Consider the following 16,876-nt stretch of genomic DNA (forward strand, 5'->3'; position numbering starts at 1 on the left):
AGAATTACTGGATGCTATAAAGTCACTCCAAGGTGGAAAAGCAGCAGGCCCTGATGGCTACCCTGCAGAGTTTTACAAGAAATTCTCCGCTCAGCTAGCTCCCTCCTATTAGCAACATTTACAGAAGCCAGAGATAACCAATCTCTTCCACAAACCTTTCGCCAAGCACTAATCACTGTCTTTCCAAAACAAAATAAGGACTTATTACAATGTGCATCATACAGACCAATTTCACTTCTGAATAACGACGTTAAAATACTCTCTAAAATCATAGCTAGAAGGATGGAGAAAGTGCTCCCTCAGTAATATCACAAGACCAAACTGGATTTATTAGGGGCCGACACTTATCTTCAAATCTTCGACGCCTGTTTAATGTAATATACTCACCAACTAAATCAAACACCCCAGAAATATTATTATCATTGGATGCAGAAAAAGCATTCGACATGATTGAATGGAAATACCTTTTTACTATTTTGGAGAAGTTTGGGTTTGGCCCGAACATTTGTGCATGGATTAAATTACTGTATACTAACCCAGAAGCTTCAGTTTGCATCAATAACATTTGCTCAGACTACTTTAAACTAGAACGTGGCACAAGACAAGGATGCCCTTTGTCACCACTGCTGTTTGCAATTGCCATTGAACCACTGGCAATACATTGTCGAAATACTGATCAGATAAAGGGGATTAGCAGAGAAGGACTGGAACAGAAAATCTCATTATATGCAGATGACATGGTACTGTATATATCGGACCCAGAAAATTCTGTGCCTGCAGTCTTAGCAGCACTCACAGAATTTCAAAAGCTCTCTGGTCTCAGAATTAATCTGAATAAAAGTGTACTCTTTCCGTGAATTCGCAAGCATATAATATTAGATTAGACACCCTTCCTTTTATCATTGCAGAACAGTTTAAATACCTCGGGTAAACATCACAAGTAAACATAAAGCTCTTTATCAACAAAATTTCGTCGTCTGCATGGAAAAAATTAAACAAGACTTGCATAGATGGTCAACCCTTCATCTCACACTAGCTGGAAGAATTAACACTGTTAAGATGAATATTCTTCCTAAGCTCCTTTTTTTATTTCAAAACATACCAATATACATTAATAAATCGTTCTTTAAGCAATTAGATTCAACAATAACCTCATTTATTTGGAATTCTAAACATCCACGCATCAAAAGAGCGACCCTACAAAGACAAAAGGCAGAAGGTGGCATGGCTCTACCTAACTTCCAGTTTTATTACTGGGGCAAATATACAGTCGATAAGAACCTGGACACAAATAGAAGAACATACACAGGCATGGACCGCAATAGAAGTAAAATCCTGCAGTACTTCTTTGTATTCCTTGCTTTGTGCTCCAATAAACACACGTTATCGGCAATACACTAATAACCCAATTGTGCTCCACTCACTTAGAATCTGGAACCAATGTAGAAAGCATTTTAAGACGGAGAAGCTTCTTTCTGTGGCACCCTGCAAAAGAACCACCTCTTTCAACCCTCACAAACATATGCAGTTTTTAATATCTGGAAAAAATTTGGAATTAACTTGCTTAGAGATCTTTATATAGACAACGTCTTTGCATCCTATGAACAATTACATTCCAAATTTAACATTCCAGCTACAAATTTCTTTCACTATCTTCAAATCAGGAACTTTGTTAAACAGAACCTTCCAGATTTTCCTCATCTTGCACCCTCATCCACGCTGGAAAAATTATTGCTCAATTTCAAGGAGTTAGACTCCATCTCTACAATATATAAAATCCTTTTACAATCCCTTCCTTTCAAAGATCCAAGAGGACACTGGGAAAATGACCTCTCAATTAATATATCAGAAAAGGAGTGGAAAGTAGCAATGCAGAGAATTCACTCAAGCTCCATATGCAAAGCATACAATTATACAACTCAAAATTATATATCGAGCACATCTGTCTCGACTAAAACTCTCAAAATGTTTCCAGGGCATGATCCAACCTGCGAACGTTGCAAAAGCCCCAGCCTCACTAGGTCACATGTTCTGGGCCTGCTCCAAATTAACATTATTCTGGACAAAAATTTTTAATTACCTCTCAGACAGTCTTGGACTCACAATCCCTCCTAACCCATTAACAGCTGTGTTTGGGGTTCTTCCAGAGGGTCTTAAAGTGGAGAAAGACAAACAAATTGTGATTGCATTCACTACACTGTTGGCACGCAGACTTATTCTGATAAACTGGAAGAACCCAAACTCTCCTCTTTTAAGTCAGTGGGAAACTGATGTGTTATATTATTTGAAATTGGAAAAAATCAAATACTCAGTTAGAGGATCTGTGCAGACTTTTTCAAAACATGGCAGGATCTAATCAGTAATATTTTGAAATGATTTTATAAAGCACAGAGAATTTGTTGATTTAGGTATTTTTAAAAGCCTTAAATTTTACACCATTTGGCTTGCTCTCTCTCTCAAGGGTGGGGATCGATCTGTTCTTAGCATAATTCTTTTTTTTTGTAAAAACGTGATTGCTATGTATTGATTGTAATAAAATTAATAAATAAAAAAAAAAAGAAAAGAAGTAAACACAAACACGCCGATCTATCCCATAGAAGTGCGCCCCGCATCGCCCTCCTCTCTGGACTCCAGTGCTGAGCCGTCTGCTGCCAGGCGCGTTCTGACAGAGAAGTTTTATATATTCGTCCACGTGACTGTCACGGAAACTGCCACATTATAAATTTTTTTTTAATTGGCAGTAATGGTTAGTAGAAGAGATGAAGAAAACAGCTTTGCGTCTTTGTACTTTTTAACTGCGCCAACCTGTAAACAATGTGAAGACAACACAACCTTCAGCGGCGAGGGGTCGTGAGAACAAAGTGGACGCTCAGAGGCGTGGAATGTCGGGCTGCTCCGCCGGGTCGAGAGCTTCACAGTTTCGGGCGGCATCCTCTCTTCTCGCACTGTTTGTGACACTTCGAGTGCCCCGCCGGCTCCTGGGAGAGTGGAAACCTTTATGAATGAGTGTAATTGGCACCATCGAAGCGTGACTCTCGTGCGCTGCACGGCTACTTACTGTACCCTAAGGCGAGTTCAGGTCACTAAAACCCCGCAACATTCAAGGTTGCTTTTGTGATCGATTCTTTTAAGAAGATGGAGGGTTTACATCTAAGAAGATGTACCGACCTCTTCATGTGCAGTTAGGACTTGGGAATTGTTTGGACCTTCTGGCCGTTAAGTACAGAAGGGCAGCATCCACATTTCTCAGAATAATTGTTCTCTTAAATCACAGGCACGTATTGCAAGGTTGTCAAGTAGGTAGTTTACCCGAAACCACTGCAGTAGTACTCAATGTATCTTTACTTCTTAAATGTTAATGTTTTACTGTTTAATAATTTATACACTTCTTATACATCATTCAAATTCTCTTATGGAAATGTTTTACTGCTTAATGATTTATACGCTTCTTATATGTTCAAATTCTTTTATCAAAATGTTTTACTACTTATTTTATAAATACTACATTTTATTTTTTTTCATTTGCACTCAGTGAGCGAAGCCACTAGGTAATCAGCTAGTGTGTGTGCATAGATATATATATACTGTATATAGAAGAGAGAATTTAAACAATACATTTCTGCAGATCCTAACGTATGATACTCTTCTACCCAAGATCAGAAGAAACCAACCAGGAAGTAGAACACTGACCTTGTCATGCTCTCTCTCTCTCTCTGGACCCGCCTCTTCCTGCCAAATCATTCAAAGCTCCTCCGCCACTGAGGCAGGGGTGCCAGTGTGGCCCAGCTCAGTAATTTCAACAATGTTTTCTTTTGTGGCTCAAACAATGCCTATTAAATGGGGTCCGAGTCTGGGACCCCCAACTCTACGTGCCGCCTTGTCATTGTTTTACCAGTCCTAGTCTTTACCTAGACATTCATGGGATGACAAGTTAGCAGCTTCTCCAGACAGCGAGGTGGCTGATTTTTCGAAGTCTCTTCCCAGGCTCCTCCTTTCTGAAGTCCTCAGAGAATCCCTTTGTTCTCGGCACGGTGATAACACACACTTCAAACCAAACTAACCCCATTTAATAGCCATTTTTTTTGAGCTACAAAGAAAATAAATGTGGAAACTGGCGAGTCGGGCCACACTGGCTCGGAGTCTGAGTTGGTTTAAATTAGCGAACTTCTCTCAGGATCCCTTCTAATGGTGTTCTAGTCATTGGTACCCGAGTCTAACCTCTGAGGTGTTTGAAGTAGTCCTAAATCGGTGGCCCTTTTTTCCCCCCCATGTGTGAAGTTTATGTTTGTTTGTTTATTTAACTTATGCCATGGAACACACAATGTGAATGTGGCCTGATGTTTGTTACATGGCATCACCTTTCATCTTTAAATGAAGGTCTAATCCTGATGTGTCCACAAGTCTCAATAAAGCAAACAAACCTCATGGGGTGAACGTGATGACTTTAGCCACACAAGACACGGGTTGTAGCTGTAGTTTCCAGTGTTCATAAGTAACTCATGTTTGTATTATTCTTGCGTAATGTTAAATAAATGCATTTGCATGAAAATGCCATGTTTATCAAGATGCCACCTGAGTCGCCTCACCCTGTGGTTCAGTGCCAAGATTTTTGTTTTTCTTTTTTAGGCTGTATGCCCGCCCGTGTCTGTGGCACATCACTTAGGTTTAGACAAACAATGTGACAGCTCTAAACAGCAGGTGACACCTGGGTGTGCCGATCCCGTGATGGTGCTGGCTCGCTGTTTTATGTTATGCTGGTCGGACAATCGAATGGCAGATGGAAATCTGAAGTTTTCAGTTTTGTAAATAAAATTACAAAAAAAAAAAACTAAACCAAAATAAACTGGAATAGGCAATTGTGATAAAATTCAAAATTACCGTATATCTTCTAGTAGTGGCCGGCTTGTTATTGAGACCCGTTTCCAATAAACGCCGGGTTTGAAGAGATGTCGCGACAAATACAGTGGTGTGAAAAACTATTTGCCCCCTTCCTGATTTCTTATTCTTTTGCATGTTTGTCACACAAAATGTTTCTGATCATCAAACACATTTAACCATTAGTCAAATATAACACAAGTAAACACAAAATGCAGTTTTTAAATGATGGTTTTTATTATTTAGGGAAAAAAAAAATCCTAACCTACATGGCCCTGTGTGAAAAAGTAATTGCCCCCTGAACCTAATAACTGGTTGGGCCTCCCTTAGCAGCAATAACTGCAATCAAGCGTTTGCTATAACTTGCAATGAGTCTTTTACAGCGCTCTGGAGGAATTTTGGCCCACTCATCTTTGCAGAACTGTTGTAATTCAGCTTTATTTGAGGGTTTTCTAGCATGAACCGCCTTTTTAAGGTCATGCCATAGCATCTCAGTTGGATTCAGGTCAGGACTTTGACTAGGCCACTCCAAAGTCTTCATTTTGTTTTTCTTCAGCCATTCAGAGGTGGATTTGCTGCTGTGTTTTGGGTCATTATCCTGTTGCAGCACCCAAGATCGCTTCAGCTTGAGTTGACGAACAGATGGCCGACATTCTCCTTCAGGATTTTTGGTAGACAGTAGAATTCATGGTTCCATCTATCACAGCAAGCCTTCCAGGTCCTGAAGCAGCAAAACAACCCCAGACCATCACACTACCACCACCATATTTTACTGTTGGTATGATGTTCTTTTCTGAAATGCTGTGTTCCTTTACGCCAGATGTAACGGGACATTTGCCTTCCAAAAAGTTCAACTTTTGTCTCATCAGTCCACAAGGTATTTTCTCAAAAGTCTTGGCAATCATTGAGATGTTTCTTAACAAAATTGAGACGAGCCCTAATGTTCTTTTTGCTTAACAGTGGTTTGCGTCCTGGAAATCTGCCATGCAGGCCGTTTTTGCCCAGTCTCTTTCTTATGGTGGAGTCGTGAACACTGACCTTAATTGAGGCAAGTGAGGCCTGCAGTTCTTAGACGTTGTCCTGGGGTCTTTGTGACCTCTCGGATGAGTCGTCTCTGCGCTCTTGGGGTAATTTTGGTCGGCCGGCCACTCCTGTGAAGGTTCACCACTGTTCCATGTTTTACCATTTGTAGATAATGGCTCTCACTGTGGTTCGCTGGAGTCCCAAAGCTTTAGAAATGGCTTTATAACCTTTACCAGACTGATAGATCTCAATTACTTCTGTTCTCATTTGTTCCTGAATTTCTTTGGATCTTGGCATGATGTCTAGCTTTTGAGGTGCTTTTGGTCTACTTCTCTGTGTCAGGCAGCTCCTATTGAAGTGATTTCTTGATTGAAACAGGAGTGGCAGTAATCAGGCCTGGGGGTGGCTACGGAAATTGAACTCAGGTGTGATACACCACAGGTAGGTGATTTTTTAACAAGGGGCAATTACTTTTTCACAAAAGTCTAGGTTTGTAGGTGTAGGTTTGGATTTTTTTTCTCCCTAAATAATAAAAACCATCATTTAAAAACTGCATTTTGTGTTTACTTGTGTTATATTTGACTAATGGTTAAATGTGTTTGATGATCAGAAACATTTTGTGTGACAAACATGCAAAAGAATAAGAAATCAAGAAGGGGGCAAATAGTTTTTCACACCACTGTAGACGCCGGCCTCTAATAGTAGCCTGTCTCCTTTAAGCGCCGATCTCCAATGACCCACCGCCTTTTTCGTGCGCTAATCCTCTTTTCGTGCCACCTGGGCTATCGCCCTCCTGCAGTGAATCATACGGTAAGTACCTTTTCGGGTCAAAAATGTTTTGTCGTCGGGTGCTATCGAGGAAGGGAGAAAGTCAAAAAGAAATTTCTTTGTGTACATTTTGCCCTTTCATCTCCACGTCAATCATAACCCCACAGGGAGGGCAGAGGTGGCGGGAAGAACATGAAAATGCCATCTTCGACACGTTAATCCTCTCCTTTGACCAGGGAAGAAGGGGCTGTATTGTGGCCGGACAGACAGTACATGATCACGTGAAAAACTCTGCGCCCTCTTCCTCGGTGACCTGTTAACCTTTACCTCCACTGACACTTTTGCCTTCAGAAGGGACGTGCGGGTGTCTTGTTCGTGTCAGTGTGTTCTTGTGGCCCGTGATTGTAGTGTGAGCGATGGGAAGGAAACGGTCATTTGATTTAGCGTTCAAACTCCGTGCGGTAACATACGCAAAAGAACATTCAGGCGAAGAAGCTGCACAACATTTTGGGGTGGATCCAAAACGTATCCGAGAATGGCGCGAGCAGATGACTGATATTGAGAAAACGGCGTCGGAAAAAGGTGCCGGAAGTAAACGATTGCCTGGTGGAGCAGCTAAGAAAGTGAGCGAAGAATTAGATGAACTGGTGTTAACATGGATTATTGAACAAAGACTGAAAGGTGCGCGTGTCTCCAGGAAAATGGTCCGCACGAAGGCGAAGAGGATTTTTGATACGGAGATTGATGATGCTTCAAAAGGAAAAGAAACGTTCATAGCCAGTGCTGTCTGGCTTGACAAATTTATGAAACGCCATCATTTATCGCTCCGTCGGAAGACCTCGCTGGCGCAGAAGGATCCAGAACAAGTTATTGACAAGCTTGTCTCTTTTGTGATGTGGGTTGCCAATCAGTGAACTGCAGATGGAGATAAAGACGGCGAAATCATTGGAATGGACGAGACATCTGCTTGATTCCACATGCCTGGTTCTACAACAGTCGAACCAACTGGCAACAGGAGTGTTACATTAAAAACTTCTGGTCATGAGACTGTCACATTGGCAGCGAAAGCAGATGGCACAAAATTGAAGCCGTTTATTGTATTTCGGGGCGCAAAGCGAGAAGTGGCAAGACTACAGGATGTCCAAGAAGCTGTGGTAGCGACCTCAACAAACGGATGGACGACTCAGGAATTAACAATAATGTGGTTGCAGAAAGTTTGTGGTGTTTTCTGTTTCCGAAAGAGACTTCTCGTCTGGGAGGCTTACCGCTGTCACATCAGTGAGGAAACGAAACGAGCTGAAGAAATATAAAATGTCAACGGCAGTTATCCCTGGTGGTTGCACCAAGTACGTCCAACCTGCTGATGTTGTTTGGAACAAGCCCCTCAACGACAAGCTTCGAGAGTTGTATGATAATTGGATGGCAGGGGGAAGAAGATAAGGGGTTTACAGCATGGCGGAAATTTGAAAGCGCCGGCACTGCGTTTATTAGTAACGTGGGTAATATCAGCTTGGCAAGAAATCACCCCAGAAATGATAAGAAAATCCTTCAAGGATTGTGGAATCCTCAATGCATGTGATGGATCTGAGGACCATCTTATCCACTGCTTTGAGGGCCAGCCATGCCATGCTGGGAGTGCAAAACTGATTACTGCGCGACAACAAGCAATGAGAGAACCTGTATTGCCATCACAAGAAGAGGAAGATGAAGAAGAAGTCGCAAATAACGAAGCAATCATTACCGATTCAGACGATGAGTAGATGGTAAGTACTGTACTTTACTGTATCTTATCCAGTCTCATGTCGTAATGTATACGTATATGCAGGAGTTTGGAGTTTATTGCATTTCCTTAGTTTCCGCAGGGGACTGATGAGCGCTTTCGTGCGAAATTCGGACTGGCGCAGGCCAGTGCTGGTGGCATCATTGGCAAGAAAGTTGACGTCTACCATACCTGTTGTTCATGCTTACGGTAGTACCGTATACAGCTTTAATAAGACCGTACTGCTGTACTGATAATTTCATTAAATCCTGAAATGTTCATCCAGTGTTGTTGCCTACATTTTGTGACCGTAAATACGGTACCATACCGTAATTTACTGCCAAATGAACCCCGTTTACCCATCATCATTACGTCTGCGAGGCGAATAATAGCCGGTCTCCAACAGCCGCCAGTCTCTTTTAAACGCCGGGCCGTCCGAATAATTTTTTGAATAAACGCCGGGGCTACTATTGGAAGATATACGGTATATAAAACAATAAAAGCCCCCCCCCCCACCTCGATTTGTGGTACAGCAGGTCCCCAGCTCAGTTTTTTTAAATAGATAATCGCCTGGGGGTGTGGTAATGTGGCCGGATTGAAGATGGCAGCTGTTAATCGCCACACCTGAACCACATCTTCGTAATAAATAGGAGAAGCGCGAGGCGGAAAAGTAAAAAGGAAGAGAACAGTAAAAGACTGGAGAGCGCAGCATTGGGGGTAGTGCAAGACGATGGATGAGCCAGCCAGCTGAGTAAAAGGAAGGTCCGCGTGGTCGGGGGTCCCGGATAGAGTGAGTGATCGGCGCTCAAGGGGACAGATCGTGCCCAATGAATGGGAAAGTGGGTATCATCGAGGAGGAGTCTGCCCTAGGGATCTGAGGGATGTCCACGTGTGCAAGGAGGAAGACTGGAGGACAACCGACCACGAGTGGTCTAGCAGGCGCCAGCAAGACGGGGGGTCGGTAGAGAGAGGACCGCGTCGGCCGAGTAAACCGTGAGTGAGCTGAAGAGGCTGGGAAGGAGCTGCGCTTGGCTGGTGTTACCCCAATGTCTGCTGTCGTTTTCCTCTCGTTTTAGCCTTGTTTTAACTGTTTGGGATTTTATCTTTTTATGGATTATTTTAATGAACATTTGACTGCACTAATTGTTTGGACTCTGTTCATTTTTAATAAAAGCACTCTTGCACTTTTTTTTTGCACCTAGTCCCAGAAGTTCCAAAAGCACTTCTAATAATGCCCACTAGAGAGGGAAAACACCTTCAAAAGCCCCGGCTAGATGCAAAAAGAGAGTCTTTATAAAATTAAAGATTTATTTTTTACCAAAATGATATGAATATTAACTCCAAAGAGCACAAACATTATCAATAAAGGCAATTCCTGAGGCAAAGTCGCAGTACATGTTCAGATGGCAAAGGTTCAAAAATCCAGAAAAGCTCCCCAAACTCCAGAGCACCTTCACATTGAACCACCAGGGACTGTGGGATGTGGGGGACGCAAGGTGGCCTCAAAGGCACTGTGTCTGGAGGTCACCCCTCTGGGGGTTATTTGACATTTCAGCCAGAGTTCCTCGTCTCGTTGTGTACAGTTCAAATCTGTATTTTATGTTTTTGTTCATTTTTGAATCTTTATTGATGCTAATGTTTTTTTTTTCTTTTGTTTACTATCTGCATTGTGTAGTATGCCTTTGCAATGTTCGGTGTTTTTTCTGGGTGGTCCCCCAAGTACGGTGGCCCCGAAGGGCAAGTGACAAAAATATGTAAAGGTGTGACACGCAGAATTAGAGATGACGTGTTCACAATCGGAGGGGTGACGACAAGTAAAAGTGTGCACAAAGGGGTAGGTACCTTGGCAGAACTAAAGGAAAACACTGATTGGTGGAAAGGTTTGCCTGTCAGTCCACAGGGGAAGTTTCCGGTTAAGTAGTGTGCTGAGTGAGGGAAAGTTAACATTGCATTCTTTTTTCAGTTAAATAGTTGACGATCACAGTTCCCGGTGTACATTAGCAGGCGCACATCTATTTCTTTTTTTTCCCCCCATGCAAGGGAAATAAAAAAAAAAACCTGATCCCAAAGTAAACTGGGGTCTCCCGTTGTATTTTTTATTTTTGCCTGCAGTTTGTATACTTTGTTGTCACCCATCTGATCGTGAGCGTGTCATCTCCAATTGTGCGTGGCACCACATTTAATTTTGTATGTCACCTTGTTTAATTGTGCACGGCACACCTTTAAATTTTTTTGTCACTTGCCCTTCAGGGCCTCCGTACCAAAGATCCACCTGCCCAATAAAACCAGAGGGTCTCCCACAGTTCCTGGTGGTTCATTTCAAATACATTTAAGTGGGGTGAGTTCTTGTGCTTTTCATTTCTGCTGTTTTATTATTTTTGATTCTCTGGATTGATTTTTGTATTACTGTACTGAGACTGTGGTTGCTTTAGATTTCTCCCCCTAGTGGCCATTTTTGGAGGCGCTTTTGCGGAGTCCCAGCCATAACAGAGAATATACAATGTAAAAGCTTAGTACTCTGTCTTTTAATTCACACATCAATAATGTCACTCGGTCTGCTTATTTTCAGTTGCGTAACATCAATCGTCTCTCTTCCTTTCTTACTCCACAGGCCACTGCCATTCTTGTTCACAGCCTTGTTACTTCTCGGCTTGACTATTGTAATTCACTTCTTTTTGGTCTTTCTCAAAAATCAATTCATAAGCTTCAACGTGTTCAGAGCTCTGCTGCCCGTATCATCACCAGGACCCCTTCTATTCACCACATCACCCCTGTTCTCCAGCAGCTCCATTGGCTTCCGGTCAAATATCGCGTTAATTTTAAAATACTTCTGTATACATTTAAGGCTATTCATCATCTCTCTCCTCCATATCTCTCTAATTTGGTACAGATCATCATCCCATCTCGGTGTCTCAGATCCTCTTCTTCTCTTTCTCTCTCTGTCCCTGTCCCCCGTCTTGCCACTATAGGGAGCAGGGCTTTCAGTTGCTCTGCTCCTCGACTTTGGAATTCCCTACCTCCTGAAATAAGAAACATCACCTCTTTCTCTCTTTTTAAGTCTAGACTAAAAACTCACCTATTCAAAATAGCTTATCCCACATAACTTTCTCCATTTTCCTATTTGGAACTGTTTTATGTTTTTATGATCTTGTAAATTACCTGCTCTTTTGCCTGCTTTTTATTTTCTTACTTTTATTATTATTTTTTTACTGTGTACAGTGTCCTTGAGTGTTTTGAAAGGCGCTTTCAAATAAAATGTATTATTATTTATTATTATTAAACTTGATAGCCATCAGCACACAGGCTAAATGTGAAGAGCGTCTGAGCCTTTAACTACATTTATTTTGAGAGAGAATGAAAAAATATTTCATCTGGAGCCTTGTTGTTTTCACTATATCAAGGATTTAACTGTTAAGATAAACCTGTACGACCAGTCAAAGGTCTGCACACACCAAGATGTGCTCATGTTTTTCATTAAAATTGATGTATTTTTGAACAAATGCTGTTAAATTGGTTTTAAATTACAGCCAAGACATTACTAGTGATTGTGTAGAAGGAAATTTTTTTATTAGCATACGAGCCATAGAAAGTAATTAAAAGCTTCTAAAACATTAGAGTAAGCATAAATTAGAATGTAAAAGCAAATACGATTGGTCTAGCAAATGGTTAACTAAAAAATCAGTTATATTGCATTATTTTATATGCTTACAGCAAATTTTCCAAAGTAAAGAAAAGAACAGCTAAATTGATGCAGCGAAACCAGTTTTGGACAGGATAAGAGTTTGAGGACACCTGTGATTCAAGGCTAGGAAGAGATAACAGAGAGAAGAGGCCTCTGGAAGCAGCTGAGTTGCTGAATTAGCAGAAAGGCAACTAAAGAATTGTATTGTATTGACCCCCTACTTTTGACACCCACTGCACGCCCAACCTACCTGGAAAGGGGTCTCTCTTTGAACTGCCTTTCCGAGGTTTCTTCCATTTTTCCTTACAAGGTTTTTTATTGGGAGTTTTTCCTTGTCTTCTCAGAGAGTCAAGGCTGGGGGGCTGTCAAAAGGCAGGGGCTGTTAAAGCCCATTGCGGCACTTCCTGTGTGATTTTGGGCTATACAAAAATAAACTGTATTGTATTGTAAAAGGCCTTTGCTGCAAGCAAGGTCACACTGTAATGCATGAAGAGAAAATCTTAGCAAATGCAGGCATTAGCAAAAATATTATAAGAATATATTAGCAATTAACTTTAGTGTAGAAATTAAGACAAATCAAGCATGGCAAGCAATGATCAAATGAAAGCACATACTATACTTCTTTTTAATTAAAGCTTAAGCTTCAGGTCACTATAGTAAAAAGTTTGGAAAGCCTAAGAGAGGAAAACCCATATATGGATTAGAAGCCCTTGGCCAGTTAGAAAAAATGGGAACAGAATAGAAAGAGAACACATTCCACTAGCAGACCAGTCTAAGGAGATGATAAGGGTTCCCATGGAAACTCAAGATTTGGTCGGATGGGAGTAAGAGGGAGTCAGCGGAGGTAAGCAAACCAGCTCATTAGAGCAAGGTTAGAAAAGATAGGAAATTACATCAGGAAAGCCCAAAGATGGAAAAAGGAAGCCATCCACCCAGTCTTAGACCAATCAGAATAAGCCAAACAGACACCAAGAGGAACAATAGACAGTAAAACCAGGTGCAGAATCAGCTAATTGAATGAGGTAAAATGATAAGAAATTGTTATAAAAGCTTCAATGGCTGTAATGATCGTCACTCAATCTCATTCGGCCGTATTGGGTTGAGTCTGTGGGGTTGATTTATTGCAATAAAGCCTTAAAACTCTGCCTGTCTATCTCGAGTCCTAATAGCCTTTATTTTTAGGTAAAAAGCCTTCTGATGATAAATTTTTCGCCACGACAATTGCTGATTGAAATGGCTGATTTTTGAGTTTATTACTGAGATAGGAAAGCCCCATTTCCAGCAGCCATTCCTTCTGTGGTCCCCTCTATTCACTTGTCCTTAATTAGTCATGTGGTATAAATGCTAACTGGTTATTAGAGAAACCTTTGTCATTACATTAGCACCATTGAAACCTGCTATTCTGTTCACTTGTCTTACAAGGCCCTGGCACTCCTAAAGTTCAGTCCTGGGTTCAAATATGAAAGCAGCCACAGTTACTTCCTGCAGTTGGTGTGAAACATGGAAGCTCAAATGTGAGGGGGTGCGTACGATTAACGGTGGATGACTAACTGTACACTCTTAACCGTGCTGCTGCTTTAGTGCCATTTTAATAGTTCTTTAGGGTCGTGTGATTCCTCATAGATTGACCGAGCTCCATTTCGTTCTGGGATGGGTTCTTTGCATATAAATTTGGTTCTTTCTGCTTTGAAAAACTTCCCAATATGTGGAAAAAAGCTGGAATTTTTAATATTTGGTATAAGCTAGCAGGACACCAAAAGGTTAAGAAAACATGAACTCGGCTTGTGTTAGTGTCTGGACCGAGAGTGCTTTTAATATCAGGACTTTGTGGTATTTCACAAATCTCTTACCAACCAGTCATGGGCACTTGCTGTTTGGAGCTTCGTACAGATCTAAAATGAAGGATCTTTCTGGAAACTTCATGTGGATGGGCCTTCTGCAAACCAGAACTGGCGTCGCTCTGAAGGGCCGCACTGGCACCTTGAGTTATAAGACTGTAGAGAGAGCTCGATGTGCCAGTCTACTGGCAAGAAGACTTCTTTGAAAAAGAAACGCATAGATTTGCATACACCCTGATCGATGTCGCGGCCCCTGCAGGAGTCCGGCCATAGTTGGGAGGTAAAGTCCCGTTGCCTGGTCGAATGTAGAGGGGCTTGAAGAGCAGCGCGGCCCGCCGCTGTCCTTGGTGCTGATTCAACACCTCGCTGGGGGGTCTCCAAACGGAGCTCGTGCCCTGGCCACAGCTTTTAGAAACTAAACCTATGAATATTATATTGTCATTATGACGCACTGCTCCTAAAGGATCACTCCTTCATTTTAATGGCCTCTCTTTTTAAGATTCAGACACCTAAATTGCTTACTTTTTCCTTAAAACGCTACGGGATTTTTATTACTCTCTATTTGACTGGCGCCTTTATCCACTGCGACCGCCTCACAATAGTTGAGATACCGTTGGCCTCTTTTCTTTTCTTTAGGCAGGTGAAGTGACTCGCTGAGGGTCACGGAGTGTCAGTCGCAGGATTTGAACCCACAGCCTTAGGGTTTGAAGTCCAAAGCTTTAACCGCTACGCCACACTGCCTGCCTGCCAGAGATGAATAAGGACTGGGCTGCTCCGTGCTCTACAGCATTTGGGTTTAATAAAAGAAACGATACGGAGGGCGAGTGCACGGGATGTTGAGGGCTTTCGCTGCAGCCACTAATTAATACATTTCTATATACTTGTTAATCGCCCGCTAAATATTATGCGACTTGGCAGCGCAGTGTGCGTCCCGTTAGCGGCAGTAATAAAATCCTGCAGCCCACCACTGCCACTTTTTCAAAGTGTTCTTGCACCCCCGTTGTCATGTTACAATTACATTTGTACTTCTTTTTACTTAAAACATTAGAACTACAAAATATGAATAATTATCCAACTTCCTGTAAAGCACTTTGAGCTTACAAGTCTTGTATGAAAACGTGCCTTTGTCATTGTGATGATTGCCTCCGAACCCCCCGCGCGGCGCTCGGTGACACAGACTCGCACCCACCTTCTTGTGCTGATGGTGGCAGGCTTTTTCCGGGGCACTGGAGTCGCTGCACGCGGTCTTCTTGTGCTCGTCACCCAAGGCTGAAAAAAGAGGAAGGAGAGCCGGTTAATCGAGGTCTGTCACTCACCGCGAACGCGCCGGGTGTGTCCCCGCAACCTTTGTCCGTGTCGTCCACGCCTGTCATAAATGAACGAGTGCGGAGCTCGCCTTCTGGCCGTGGTTTTCCTTCTTTCCCTCTTCAGGACTGGATTGCATTACACGGCTCGCACATTACACGACACAAAAGGGCCGATCCGGTGACACAAATTAGACAAATGCCAGCATTGGGGGGAGGTAGGAATTCACCCGCACTTCGTCCCTGCCGTGCCCGTTTAGGCGCGGCTTTAACGGCCGCCTGGTTTTAATACGCGTTGAGATAATTAATGGCTCTCTTATCGGGTTACCAAAGGGCGTGTTTGTTATGTTTGTTTTACGAAGGATCAGACGCCTCGCTGCCTAAAGTGAGGCTCGTGTGGTCTCCTGCCCATCATCAGAACACCTGGTCCGCTATTTAAATACCCCCCAATCTCCAGTAAGCCCCCCTAAACTCCCCCAGTAACCTCACGTCTATCTCCTGACCCCATCCTGTCAGTCCATCAATTTATCGCCCCCAATCCTTAACTATGGCCAGTTAGCGGCTCCTTTACCGCACCACACACACCAAAGAAGCCTCCGCGCTGACACTTTAATAATACACTTGATTTATATAACATCTTTGCACTGTCAGCTCATTCTGTTCCCATAAACGCCGTTACATCGTCGCCACATCCCTAGTACTCTGTCACCTGAATTGTCTCTCAAACCGTGATCGCCTGCAGACTCCATTCCAGCACAAGCCCAATCCCGTCTCGTCGCACGGTGATCGCATCGACTCGAAGATGTCAGAGAGTACAATGCACGAGTGAGCCGAGAGAACCAGATTCTCGTTCAGATTCCACTATGGACAAATTAGTCCATTTCGAGCGGCTCCGGTTTAAAACAAAAACTAAAAGAACTCCAGTGTACCACTCAAGCAGCCATTAGATGTTGTCACCCTATAAGAGTCAAATGCATTCCCTCTTGCTGTCTTGCAGAGAGAAACTCCTGCACGACCCCCGACCACCTGGCCAGCGCGTTACCTGCTGACAGATCCATCCTGGCGTCGTGTCCTCCGCTGCTGTGCCGGGCGCTGCTTTTACCTACAGATGTCGAGCTGGGGGGCGTGGTCTGTTAGGAACAGGTGGAATAAACACCTGACATCAGGTGTGTGTACGTGTGTGTGTGTGTGTGTGTGTGTGTACGTGTGTGCGCTCGCTGTTCTTTCTGCTGAGTCACAGCTGTTTGCAGATTTTTCTTGAGTCGGATGCAGTTACACATAAAGAGCTTCAAATGTCATGAAGATCCATGAAATGAAGAAGAAATGCAGCGGGGTGATGACTCGCCAGTACTCAAAGTGAAAGGCAAGATGTAGTCTGAATTGGCTTTGTCCTTACAGGACGCGGCCGCACGATGGCTGAATGGGCAGCGCTGTCGCTCTCACGCACTCTTAAATGTCATGTAATGTAACTCTCTTAATCCAGAGCAGGGTCGCGGGGGCAAATCCCAGGTAACACAGGGCTCAAGGCAGGAACGCACCCTGGATAGGATGCCAGAACTAACACAAACACTCACTGAGCCAGTTCACCAGACCCGCATGTCTGTGGACAGTGGGAGGAAGCTGGAGC

The 16,876-nt window shown here is 42.9% G+C and overlaps 1 protein-coding gene across 2 annotated transcripts in view; it reads right to left on the reverse strand.

Moving 5' to 3' along the window:
* The window catches only part of LOC120538650 (immortalization up-regulated protein-like), a 33,715-nt gene extending 17,144 nt beyond the window's left edge, over positions 1–16,571 (reverse strand). The window contains exons 1-2 of one of the 2 annotated variants that reach the window (XM_039768036.1): positions 16,292–16,571; positions 15,135–15,214 (exon numbers count right to left, since the gene is read on the reverse strand). In XM_039768036.1, coding sequence (XP_039623970.1) covers positions 15,135–15,214; positions 16,292–16,307 — 96 coding nt within the window. In that variant the 5' untranslated portion in view covers positions 16,308–16,571. Of the gene's footprint in view, positions 1–15,134; positions 15,215–15,958; positions 16,033–16,291 lie in introns of those variants that run through there. The other variant, XM_039768035.1, reaches the window with a different exon arrangement.
* Between the last annotated feature and the right edge of the window lie 305 nt (positions 16,572–16,876).

The sequence above is a fragment of the Polypterus senegalus genome, chromosome 11, assembly GCF_016835505.1.
Source record: "Polypterus senegalus isolate Bchr_013 chromosome 11, ASM1683550v1, whole genome shotgun sequence".
Lineage (NCBI taxonomy): Eukaryota > Metazoa > Chordata > Cladistia > Polypteriformes > Polypteridae > Polypterus > Polypterus senegalus.